This window comes from Dermacentor variabilis, unplaced genomic scaffold, assembly GCF_050947875.1.
Source record: "Dermacentor variabilis isolate Ectoservices unplaced genomic scaffold, ASM5094787v1 scaffold_17, whole genome shotgun sequence".
In the NCBI taxonomy this organism is placed as follows: domain Eukaryota; kingdom Metazoa; phylum Arthropoda; class Arachnida; order Ixodida; family Ixodidae; genus Dermacentor; species Dermacentor variabilis.
This window is the reverse complement of record NW_027460335.1, coordinates 4,206,725-4,220,192: the sequence shown is the minus strand read 5'-3', so window position 1 is coordinate 4,220,192 and position 13,468 is coordinate 4,206,725. Positions and strand designations below refer to the sequence as shown.

Here is a 13,468-nt window from a genome sequence, read left to right as displayed (position 1 = left end):
TCGTGCGGGCGCGTGGCATTCCATGCAGAGAGACACCTGCATCTGTCAAACGGGCGTGTCTCTGGCGTCCCCGCAGTGAAGACGGCGAATCATAATTCAAATATATTCAGCCAGAGAGAGCACGCGGCGACTGTGAACTACGAGAGAGGAACGGACACGAGACGATATACTGACGCTAGAGCGCGCAAGCGCTATTCTGGCAATGCAATCGTCCTCGCCGCGTCGTTCGTGGCCCCCGAGTGTAAACAAGAAAAAGAAACATATAAGACTACTCGGGCGCGAGGCCGGAATGAAGCTTCGGAGGTTGATGGAAGGCGTCGAAGGAACCGCGCGAGCCTCGTTCACTTCCGCGTTGCCAAATCTTGCGCTCTGAATCCGGGCTGTCAGTAGGACGCAATCGCTGCGATCGACCACATTCGGCTAACCGTTACAGTGACATCCGCGGTGACTGCGGGGAGGTCAGGGCACGGCGGCGAAAGAAAAGAAGGATACGAAGAAAAGGTACAGTACGGAACTGATAAAATCAAAGATGAACTACATCTCTCGAGCAGTGCCAGAGTGCGCTATCGAATAAAATGTTCCCGTGCGCGGAAGTGTACCAACTCGTACTCGGTGAGTGGGGGGCTTCAGACGTGATGACGCCGACAATGTCGGGAAAGCTATAGTTTAGGGCTCGTAAAGTTTTCCGTACAGCACGTAGAAATGGCGGGAGGCTAGTGGAACGATACGTGAGGTTGTGGGATGGATTCTGCGAGGCTCGCGGGCGCACGTGACACGCGCGTTTATCGGATGCTGTCGTTCCGTCGTTTGTTGCTTTTGTGGAACCGAAGAAGTAGGACGACGAAAGCGACGAAAGAGCTTCAGCGCTAAAGCTTCGCTACGAATCGGCATTCTTCCGCCCCGTCGGCGGTTGTCGTTAATTGCGGACAGGGGCAGACGTGCGCTATCGGAACGTCTACAAGCGAGATCTGGCCAACATAAATTGTGCTACACGGCAAAAGTGAAGAAAAAAAAAAAACAAGGAGAAATGAAGAAAGACTGTAAGAAAGAGAAATCACCCCCCCCCCCCCTCCTTCGTATTTTCTTGTGAAACACTATAGACGGAACGAATACAGCACTTACACATAGTCCTAATTGCCTAGAGGCAGGTGAACGGGCACCCGAACAACTTGATGTTGGCGCAACGCACACGCACACATGCACGCACAAACGATTGCGCATTTGCATGCAACGCACGTGTAAGGCAACACAGCCTCAAGGAATCTGTAGGGCCACGCAAAATAGCATGTCGCGGCGCTCCACGGCAAACAAGCAAAAAGCACGTGGGGTCGCGCCGTAAAACAAAAGTCAAAGAAACATTAGTGGCCAAGACCACGTACGAGGAAGCAGCGGACCATGTAAGTAAAACCTCAGATTTCCCAAAGAAAGAAAGTACGAAAGAGAAAAGAGAGCAAGAATAACCACGAAAGCTCCAAACCAAGCGGCCGTTCACGGGGGGGAGGGGGGTCTCCGAAAGGGGCACCACACCACCTGACGACCCGGCGCGGCGCCGGCTCCTCGGCGCGCAGTCAAGGTCACGACCACCCCGCGCCGGGTCAACCGTGAAGGAGGAGCATCGCGAAAGCGAAAGCCTTGCGGGAAAGCTCCATTACTCAGAGCCCAGACGGAATAACATGCACCGCGCTGCTACCACCGCCGCCACCACTACACGCCCGTCGCCTGGGAGCATCGTCGTGCCCGCACTGCAGCCTCTCCGCAGCACAGCGGTCGACCGGCACAACAAAGGGAGCAGAAGCCCCGATGAAGACGAGGCCCAAGGCAGACACGCAACGCAACAAAAGAAAGAACGAGCCGAGTCTCGCACGCAGCGGTGCTCGACTCATTAGCCGCGCAAATCGTGCGACACGGTCTGCGGACTGGCGCCCGTCTATGTTTTCTCAAACTTATTCTGCCCCGCGTGAGCTGCCTCGCTTCTTTCTTTCTTTTCTTTGTAGAATTTCAACAACCTCTCGCTTAACCGCTTTTAAAGGAACCAAGTTTTGCAGGTATGCGTCCTCACGAAAACGCCTTGTAACGGTCGCGGATACACGTGCCACCCGTTTTTGGTACTCTTTTTTTCATTCTGACGCGCTCGTAATGTGCAGAACGCCCGTTTACTCTTAGCATTACGTGCCCTGGGTGCGTATTTTGATATTTTCCTAATGAATATTTTTCTTCCAATCGTTCCTGATCACCGATCACGGCTTAAGAGGAAACGCAGTTTGTTGCGCTGAGAACCACCGACGAAGCGCAGAACGAACGAAAAACGAAAGGATCTTTCCGAGAAACGATTCCCAGTATGTTCTTCGCCATCCGATCACTTTGTGAAGTGCGCGAAGTGAGTGTTACGTGCGTAGCGGTCTACTTTGCTTCTCGCTAAAGGCGGCGCCCTCGGAACAAGTTTCCTGCGCGAAGTCTCCGACGGCTTATTTAGCATGGACACCCTTCCCTCTGCCTGCGCGCGCACTCCTTCCTGGCCACCTGCCGGAAAGTGCTAGCGAACGCCGGGCCCCTCGCAGGGCTCATTAGTGGAGCAAGCCATGCGGCACGCCGGTTGTCAGCCTTGCTTCTTTTTTTCTTTTTTAATTTTTCTCATTCTGTTTCTCTTCGAACGAGTGCCGGGTAGCTGTGCTCCCAAGACGGTGTTGCACTGTTCTCGGGCCATCCGTGTAGTGACCTCTCTTGGTTTTAAGGGCTCGTGGACCTCGCGAAAGTAAAAGGCTAGCGAACTGAACGCGCCGAGTGGATAAACACTGTATTTTATTGAAATAATCATGAAAGAAACAGAAGTAGTAAACTTATGATGGTGCTGGTTACTCGCTTACTTTCATGTAATAGTAATGAATATAGTATAGTAGGAAACGTCACAAATTCTGGCAGACAAAATTGGAGTGAGCGAGAGAGAGAGAGAGAGAGAGAGAGAGAGAAATGAGAAGGGAAAGGCGGGGACGTTCACTAGAAGACAAATTTCCAGTTCCGTACGCTCCACTGGGCAGAGGGTAACACAGCAAGGTTACGAATACGCTAGTAAAGCTCTCGCGTTCGTGTGACTTAGTTAAACGACTCTGACGCTCTCGCAATCTTTCTTTTAGGCGCGCGTGCGCATGTTCTTTTTTTTCTTTTTCCACTCCCTCTCTCGCTTTCTCTGGGCCTGTGCTTTCGTTTTTGATCTCGTTGCCTCCTCTTAGCGAGGGAAAGGAGTAAACCAAGTAGTTCCCGCACTGCCAGAGGCAAACGAGAAAACAGACAGACAGATAGCACGGACAATTTGCACCCCGAGTTCCGAGTGGACGCACGAGGCCTTGGGGCGGTCCGAGATCAAATAACATTTGCGATGAGCTCGGGCCTTCAGAAAATAAAAATGAAATAAGCCTCGGCTGCCAATGCTCCAAGTTATGTTAACTTAACTATTTATGCGCCCTTTATGACGTTCTTGTTCTTGCATTGCCGAATAGACGGTAACTCTGACCGATTGACTTCAGGGACCGCGCGGCAGGGCTACTGCTTTTCTGCTGCTTGTGATGAGGCCGTGGTTCCGTGACCTCACTCTCAGTGAAAGGCCTTCCATTTATCTGGCTAAAGTAACTCAAGTACGCAAGCCATTGGTCTGCAGTTTGAGCACAGCATATACTACGTGAACGGCCATGCGAATAGCAATAATGTTCGTTTGAAGCGCAAATACATACAAGGGTTATGGTGCCTATCTTAGGCCCAGAGCTGTGTTCGTTTCCAGTCGCTATGTATGTCGAAAGTGTCACGCATAACTCCACGATACAGGTGAACTAAATCGAGGGACGTTTGAATCCACCCTTTTCTTTATCTCTGGATCGGTCGAAATAGGCTTCTCTAATTACACTCTGAAACGTTACGATGTTTGCTGTTCTAAAGTGTACCAATCAACGCGTTTGTTCAATCTCCAACTCCATACTCTGCGACTCATGTCGTGCTGGTATATAACCGCGGCATCGCAGACATACACGGGTCCGTGTTCACGAAGCTTATGGTGCGTCGGACAAATTCGCTTGAACAATCACCTGCCAATGGCGATAACGTATTTATCTTAAGCACTGGCGAGTGACCCATGACCAACGGCTTTTAACAAGTTATAACGGTGGAGAAGCCGGCGACATAGTGGGCTAGTTGCCAATGTTTACAATTCCTATTAAATATCAATGAATAAGTGAATGAATGAATAAATAAATAAACTTTTACAAAGTCACATATTTTGGAATTCCAACGCTGATCTGTTTTGTTCATTGAGAAGGTGTGCACTCAGTAGACCGCTATACCAGCCGCGCGGAGACTCGATCACTGAACGACATACGGCATTCTGCTGCTTAAAACGAGGTTGCGAGTTCGAATCCCCGCCAAGGCGGCCACATTTCGGCGAGTGCGGCGGTACGCGCGAGAAGACCGTGCAGTCGTGCTGCCGGCACTCGCGTGAGGTCGGCAAATCCGCACAATTCCTGGTCAGAGTTCATCGGGAGCACTCAAATATACTATACTATATACTATACTATACTATACTCAAGTATACGGCGCCTCCCACGTTCCGCGAGCAGCTGCGGAACGATAAGCGTCATCAGTAGGATCCGAAAACTTCGCGGCTATCATCCCCAGACGCATAATAAATTTGACGGCTTTTGAGCTCAACTGGAGAGAGAACGGGAAACAAGCCGAACTCTGCATGCGACGTTTTCAGCGAATCTTAAGGGTTACGTGCGCGGCGCTCTGCGCTTCGCAGTGCTGCGATGCGGTTTACTGCCGCGGCGAGTGGCCGTAAAGAACGGCACCGTGCATGCGCAGGCATGCCGCTTATCGAGGGGGGGGAAAAAAGATAAAAGGAAAGCGGAGGCGTTGGCGGAAGTCGGCGCGAATGTTGACGCCTCGGACGTACACACGCAGACGTGTCTTTGCACACACCGGAGCTAACGACGATTGATAACGGTGGTCGCGTTTGTGGCGGGAAGAGTGTCGTTGCCTCGCGAGGCGGGAAAATAAGACGCATTAAGGAATAAACGAGCTAAAAAAAAATAAAACAGAAAAAAGAGTAACGCGAAACTCGAGTCTGGTAGATTGCGAGAGGTCACCGAGAGGGACGGCGGCCGTCTGGCGCTTGCTTAATTGTGTTGCCAAGGGAACAGAAAGGGGGACAGTGCACTCGAAATGTGGTTCAGTCGCGAGGATACAAGAAAGCAAGCTAAAGATTGCCTCCTACGCGTTGGTGTATACGTGCGCGCGTGTTGGATAAGTGAAGCCGTGTGTCAGCAGCGTGACAAGACGAAGTGCCGTGTGCAATGAGATGTCAGCCACTCGAGAGAGAGAGAGAGAGAGAGAGAGAGAGAGAGAGAGAGAGACGCGACCAATAAAGCCGTCGTTTCTGCGAAGCCTGTTTGTCCATCGCGAATTACTATTTGCTGGCTGCATCCGTATTCTCCTCGAAATTATGCGAGAGGCAGTTTTTATCCGCTATTCAGAAAGCCGACGAACAAATAAGTGTAATTAAGTCGTCGATGAATGAATAAATGTGAAGGAGAAGCGTTTATTTCATTTTAATATTAGTGTCCTTGGAAGTGTCATGCTTGTTATGGCATGAAGAGCTCTGCACAAACGGTAAAAGGCTTTGAAGTGTATCCCGAATTTTTTTTTGAAGCCGCCGACTGAAGTTAGATATATCATTGTCAATCTCTAAAATGATTTATCTTTATGCTTGTCTGTTATGGCAAATCAATTGCGCGGAATCCCGCAAGGTGGAAAAAGGTTCCTGAAAGAGAAAATTGCCGCCCAGCTGAATGTAGCGCGAAGCTACAATATTTATTTCTACGAAGCTACATTTATTGTTTGCTGTGCAACAAAGAGAAATGGCAAAGCAAAGTTACTCTCTATATACCAGTCTTTTCCCAGCAACGTTATCCCCCCACCCCCCTTTTCCCTATACATTCCCTAGTGCTGCAGTTTGGTTTTGAATATAAGTATACAGCCGGCCCTGTCATTGTGTACTTTTCCGAGATCTCATCATTTAATAACCGACAAATGCAGCAACCGATTCGTAACTGAAGAAGGCCCGCGTCGACGCGCACACGCAAGATGTTCTATCGACAGCTAATGACTTAGCTGTGTCCGTCAAGGCGAACACAGCTAAGGCATTAGCTGTAAGACCGCCGCTCAACTGCAAAGGGCAGGTATAGACACAAAAAGGAAAAAAAAAAGAAAATGCTTGTGAATCAGGCTCCGGAACAGCATCGAAATTCTCTCCCCCGAAACAATAGATAAATCACACCATGCCCGCACAAGCGAGGCCATGGCTGTCCGATTCATTTGGCGCGATGTTCACCTCACATCCGCGCTGTACACGCGTGAAGCGCCATTGTGTTTTCGCCGCTTATTTCGAGCGATCCAACAGGTGCTACCAAAGCTGTGCCGCTCTCGATAGTGTACGGGTGCGCGCTCGGTTTTTGTTTTGTTGCTGCTCTGTTTTCTTTTTTAACACCTTTAGGATCTTTCGGTTGTCAGCAGCGCAAAACGCGTGAAAGCGCGCATGCGTGAACACTTGTGCACCGAACGCGCACGGCTTACCACTAATTGCGTGCGCTTTAGATGGAGGAGTACATAAAACACCAGGAGGCGGCTCGCTTGCAAAGCAGATCCCACATGCGGCGCAGTTCGTGTAAAAACGAGCTGGGTGAACTTTAGCTACATCTGTAACTGCATTTCTTTTTCTTTTATCCTTGCTCGCAGCATTTTCGTCGCTTTGCGAAAATCCGAGGCTGAATTCACATAGTTGTTAGCTCGCAGCTGCTCTTGGTGGTTGGCTGGCCGCTCTCGCTAACGGTACGTCCGGAATCAGGATTGCATGAAATTTTCCATTACGAACACCTGATTCTAGCGTAAGAGCTTCTTTGTGAATAGAATACCGGCCCTGTTAATTAAACATCTTAATTAAATATTAAACGGCTAATTAAAAAAAGGATTAGTAGGTGTAACCCTCTACAGGCGCCAACATCACCTTGAACACCGATCGTGACGACAATTACCGTGGTTATATATGATAATAATAAAATCATCGGCCAATATTATAATCACGACCGATTTCTTACACAATGCCAATCAAAAGCAGTTACAAACCAAAGCATTTGTGACTTGATGGTGTCTGTTCAGTTGCTAAAGAATCCGACAGAGACACATCACATTGCTTTTTTTACAGCAGCAATTTTTTTACGTTGTTTTACCTTTTGCCGTCGGGCATTTTTGGTACCATCGTTCGGTCCCGCCGCCGACTACAAGGCCGGATTTTCGCGTAACGGGGCATATAGCGGTTTCGCATTAAAAACCACACTGCGACTGACCTGCCTCGTTCATGATATGTCCGGCATCACTATATTAGCCGCCACCTACTCTTACGAACACATTTTACGTAAGCACACTCTTATATACGGCCCTTATATAGTACCTTTGTTGGCGCGGCATAAACATCGTTTCAAGTCCGTAGCCGAAGCACCCCAGCCGCAGCTGGCAGCCAGACGCCCAAAGCAAGCGGAGCTGTCGCCCGAGCGCGAATAAAAATGAATGAATAAGCGCGAATTTGTGCGTCACTTGCGGCGTGGTATATATGAGCAGGCTCAGGAGAGCTGCGTCACGCATGCATTGTGCGCCGGATGCGATTAGACTCGCTCCTCCGTCTTGCATTGAGCCTGCGCGCCACAACGCCCGCAGACACAAAGCGCGTTATATATATGCTGCGTGCGGTGACTGAATTCTAGAGCCGAGGGCCGGGATAATGGGACGTATATATCCAGTTCTATTCCTCGCATATGTCTCTTCATTCGTCCAAGCGGCGCGCCGCTAGGGCTATCGCCAAGGTCGTGACTGGCGGAACGATAAGGGTACAATAGAATGCAGCGAAATAAATCCCGGCATACTGTGTGCCCTCGAACGACACTCGTCGACAAACGATAACCAGAACTGCTAAAACAGAACGCGTCAAGTTGCGCGTGCATGTTCACTGCGCATGTGGGACAGCAAGTGGCAACCACATGGCGCGTATTTCGGGCGTATTCTCGACGCGGCGCCGTTCGGCATCGACGCGACCGTTATGGTACAGCCGGCGGAACGCACCGTACTACGGACAGGAACGATTTTCACTCAATTGTCGAGTAAAAGCGAATAGCTCGCTGTTCGCGTTCCGGTCGTTGACTCCCGCCGCCAAATTTTATTTACTCTTTCTTTTTTTTTCTAAGAGCCAATTCTCACAAATACTGACCGCGAACATATTATTAGCGAAGGTCGCCTGTCAATGGCAGACATCAGCTACGAACGAAACCCTTTGTGAGTTCTGCCCCAGGTATGTAAATGAACCCAAGACAGGCATATCGAACCGTAACTGTATGTTTAAACTGAAAGTTAGAAATAGTTACTAATGAGAGTTATTTTTTTCTTTATGTTCTGGAGTGTGCAGAACGCTTAAATGAAAAGATGTGGCGATGTACACAGTTCGCAGCAAATATATAATTGTATGTAGTAGCAGAGATTATTCGACGTATGATCGAACACATATCTTCGAGAGGAGCTTATATGTCTGTCGACTTGTACCAAGATGTTTCTATTAACTTCATCGTGAGCATTTTTGTCCCGTGATTAGGGAACCTGAAAAAGGTGAGCACATTAAGAAATACGTAAGGCAGTTATTCAGCTAGTGCTCGAGAAATGCGCCTGCCTTTTCCAGAATTAAAGTTGCGCTAATTCACGACATTGCATGTAACGGGACATTATAAGACGACAATTAGAAAGCTTCTTCCTACCCGATTAAAGTGAAAGTTTGGTTTCACGTGGCTCGTACATCGGCGGTGAGCATTCGACTGATATCACTTTGCTCGGAGAAAGCTTGAAATTAGGCAAATTAAGTAATTTTCAACCAAGAAGGCTTTGCCAAAAATCAACCCTTCTTGGTTGGCAACGGTTTAGTTTGTCTGATTTCATTTGAAAGAGTTCCACTGCAATGATCTTTCAACTGAAATTGGGTCCTCGTCTCAAACCAGCTAATTGCTCTTATCCGGCTTTTGCGTTTGCCAAAGATTGCTTTCATATGAACACGCCAAGCCATAACTGATGCGGGTGAGAGGAAATTAACTTATAGTCAAATGGTTCAGCCAGAAATTCAACCTTTACTGCATTTGTGGTGTTTTCGAACCATTATAAGGCCGCGCAAGAAAATTAAGAAAGAAAGAAAGAAAGAAAGAAAGATAGAAAGACTCAGCACGCCAGAGTGAATAATAACTGCGCTAATCAGTTCCGCTACAATATATTCCATTACATGACCTCGTAACCCCAGTCATACAACCAAACGAATTCTTGCACACGCAATGCTCAAGATTTCTCTTGAACACAGCTGCGCATTGCTGTTCGGGTTACCGGTGACACGGATAAATTCGTAGCCCTCCGTTAGGTTAGATTAATAAGTAAGGAACCACTTCTTCGAAGGTGTACGCCTTAAAGGGACACTAAAGTGCAATAATAAATGAGTTTAGACTCCTAGAATAGTCTTTTAAAGCTCTGTTGTCGTTTTTTCGCGATAATAGGACGATTATTAGAAGAGAAAATGAAGGTCAGAGTTTTATTTTTTTGAATTTCGCGCCGAAACGAGAATAGCCGTACGTCAGTGTGACGTCACGTATTTCGAAGTAATTTTTCGCATTTGGTGGCATTGACTGTGTAAACATTCCCGAAACTTGTCACATTCACTCTTTGGTTCCTTTAGAAGCCAATCTAGTCTATCTTTGGCGCTAAATAATTACCTATTCCCTAGCGGACGTCGTCAAGATCCATGGCGGGCAGTGCGCGAATTTCAAGGAGGCGGTGCCACCCGTCTTCCGCTTTTACCCATTTTCTGGCCTACCAAGCGTTTTCTTGCGGTAAGAGTGGTGTTCTTGTCACTTTGGGAGGGCTATTTACTAATACAGAAGAAATCATTCTTCTCTGCTGTGTCCCTTTATCACTGGAACATAGAGGAGTGATTATGACATATACTGTGCGTGTAGTGCTAATCTCTGAGGTACTTTATCTGTGTCAATGTCCATCCGTATTGACGTTTCAAAAGACAACAAAGCGGTGAGAGAACACGTGAACAACAAGCTCACCCGTGGGCCTTCTAATCTGCCTTCTTTGCACGACCGCTGCCATGTCTGTCGTCTTTCTCTGGCCGCACTGACGATACACAACACCAGAATAACAGCAGCCGCTGAGCACGACGGCAGTAGTGTCCGGAACACGGCGACTAAAATTGGCGCGCCGGCGTCGTCACCTTGAAGACCTGACGTCAGGCTCACTGCACGGAGAGATGGTTATCCGGTGCCGAGGACCTAAGGCGCCGGTCGAAGTCGACGCGGAAGTCGTTTCTCGCAGGGTAGGGTTTCGCTTCCGACGGACGAATCGGAATTGCGCGCGTCCGTTACAGTCTGGATGCGCTAGATGAGCCAGCCAGTGGCCCTCAAGACCGGAAGCAGCGCGTCACATTCACTAGAAACAGTCGTTGACACACTCGCGCACCATCGGAGCGTTGGAAGCGAAATCGGAATCCTGCAGGTGTTTGCAAACACGCTCGCAGCTGGCAGAAGGAATATACGTCTACCGTTCGCCCAGACGGAACAGCGGCATCCGTAGTTTCGCTGCGGAAACCGGCTTCGAATCCCGCAGTGCTGTCCACACTTAGCGACAAAAAAAAAATGGATGCAAGGAGTTGGATTTCACGATCGATCACACCGTAGAAAACGTGATGACAGCTGCATTGTTTCGGGGTCGGTCACTTCGGTTCGTCGTCGGTTTCGAAGACGCGGCCGTCTGGCGTGGCACGCAGTCGACAACGCGCGATGCCGTGCAGACGACAACGGCTCTCTTTTCCCGCGACGACAGGCGCACGCGCGCGTCGCGCGATGACGTCACTTCCGAGCGGCGCGCGGTCCACGGTCGAGCAGACGACGACGTGACAGCCGTGACAGTGGTGGCTCCGCGCATCGGATGCAGGCGATAGGACGCATCCGAAAAGGAAGGTGAAGGGCGACGCACTACGCGCGGACGTCCATACGTCGCACTGTTGTTTCCGATGGCTGTTGCACAGCGTGTTGATGGGTGCGGCAAAATCTTGCGACTCTGTCACCTCCTGATAGAGTACGATGTTCAAACGGCGATGTGAAAGTTATAGATGCCGCCGCATTATTCTCGTTCGCACGAGCAAGAGAGATAACCAATTTTGAACGCGTTCGCGGTCTCCTACACGCGCTTTCACGGCCACGCAAACTTGCGCCGTGCGCGCCTACCGCACGAACAGCCGCAACGGAAGGCCTGCCTACTACTGTACTCGCTCTGCCAGACCTCGGAACGGCATACGGAGACCCTTCTCGCCACGCCAAGAAGCTGCGAGAAGGAAAGAAGGCTTGGGCTTTTTATTTCTTGCATTCTCGCTGGCCCCTCGCCACCACCTCTCTTCACAAACCGCACCGCATACTCTCCTTCGCACGCACATGCATCGCGGCCAACGGTTATGTAAGCGAGGAGTTTCTTTTACGCTTCGCGCACAGCCTACCCGCTTCAGGACGCACTCAGCGCATCGTCGCACGTGACGGGATAAAAAACTGTCATTTAGATCGTTTCCTGCTGCGTTTTGACGCCCGCGGCGACGTATTTCGCGGCGCCGCTGGAGACCATAGCACAAGGAGGAGGAGTGCAAGCAAACGACGGAGGAAAGCAGACGAAAGAAAGGGGCGCGCCAGCAACAGACGAACCGCATCAAACAGACGGATATACGATGCAGACAGACGGACGAATACGCTAAGCAGACGGACGATACAAGGCAGACGAAACAAGGAGGAAGAAAAGATACGCGCTGCATCCAGAGCGTTTGAAATAGCGAAAGGCTGGAACGCGAGAATGGTCGGCTGCGTAGAGACGGAGCAATAAAACACGCTCTGTCGCGCTCCTTGGCTCTAGAGCGTCGGGCTCTTCCCTTTCGACGAGGAAATGAAAACCGTGCATGCTACGTCTTGCGTAACGCCCGGCTACTGCTCGGCTCGTTCTATTTGTTCGCCAGTCGTCTTGAAGCGGCAAAAACTGCACAAACTAGCTGCAGTTCCCGCTAATCCATTGCACGTGTTGTACGTGTGCCTGCTGGCCACGTACAACACGTGCAACTTGGCCTGTTCATGTACTATAAGAAAACGCAAGTAGATTCTGCAGAGCGCTGTGGAGCAGTGTGCTTTACTCAGTATTCAAACATTGGTTTCTCTCTCTCGTGAACGGGCCCTGAGGCTCCTAGAAAGATGGCAGCGAGTCTGCTTTCGCACAGGGCAAATAAGGCATCCATCGTACCGATCTCTTGTGATTGGTCGGTACGGGATCCCGAAGTGCAAATATTGGCCGTATTCTCCACGCAGGCCACTCCTTTATTGCCTCCACAGGGCCAAACGCAGAGACATAAGCGGTGGACGAAAGTTCACTCGACAAAATCAGCTAAGACGGAGAGTGCGCATTCAGAAAGATAAGAAATAAAATAAAATATAAATAAAACGAGAACGAATAAAGAAGAAGCTGTAGAGATTGTATTTCTTCAGTTGAGTAATAAAGCAAACTCCCTGCTTCCCGGATTAAGTACGCGCGCGAACGTTTCCCCGTGCTTAACCAGCGCACGAACAAGCTAGAGAGGGATTGCATTCACTGCAATCAGCGCGAAAAGAAACGAGGAAGACTTAGGTAGAATACAGGACGAGCGCTGTGCTGTTGGGCCTACGAATGAAAGGTACATTTATCAGCAGGGATTACGTTCAACCTACAATGAGTCTGTTCCTTTCTGACGATACCGTACGTAGGTTCCGTGTTATTACAACTTCTTCAGATTCGTCGAGCGCAAAGCCGAAGCGAAGTTTTCTAATTGCCCTATACTTATACTAGCCGCGTTTTACTGGTGCTTCGATGTTGTTGCCGTCGCTAGCACGAGAATAAATCAGGGTATAGTCCGAGATACGTTGTTCAATATTCTTATGACGACAGCTAGAATCGGCCTTTGAATTGCTCAAACGTACGTGCTGCATTGCGAACATATCCGATACCAGCGCCACAGATTCAGAAGAGAAAGGAACCACACGACATGCGACCTTCCCCGAAGAAGTTGTAAAATAATATTTACAGCCAAGTTCTTAGCCTCTAGTTTATTTATTTATTTATTTATTTATTTATTTATTTACTTATTTATTCAGTATCTACAAGCGCCAAAAGGAATTGCAGTGGAGGAGACAGGCAGCAAGGTTTTACGAACAGTTAAAAACAATCACAAAATATATATATATTTTTTTTTAGTCGGTCGGGATTTTTCTTGTCCGCATGCGCGGTGCTCACACAAAAGCAAACGGCGGTTGGAAGGCTTTGTGTTTGAGCTTCCGTGTAA

General features: G+C 49.2%; 1 protein-coding gene across 5 annotated transcripts in view; it reads right to left on the bottom strand.

The window, feature by feature from the left end:
- LOC142568142 (uncharacterized) overlaps positions 1-11,794 on the bottom strand; it is a 322,514-nt gene extending 310,720 nt beyond the window's left edge. For 3 of the 5 annotated variants that reach the window (XM_075678212.1, XM_075678213.1, XM_075678215.1), the window contains exon 1: positions 10,173-11,793. In XM_075678212.1, the coding sequence (XP_075534327.1) occupies positions 10,173-10,215 (43 nt within the window). In that variant the 5' untranslated portion in view covers positions 10,216-11,793. Of the gene's footprint in view, positions 1-10,172 lie in introns of all 5 variants that reach the window. The other 2 variants (XM_075678214.1, XM_075678216.1) reach the window with 2 other exon arrangements.
- Positions 11,795-13,468: the final 1,674 nt, after the last annotated feature.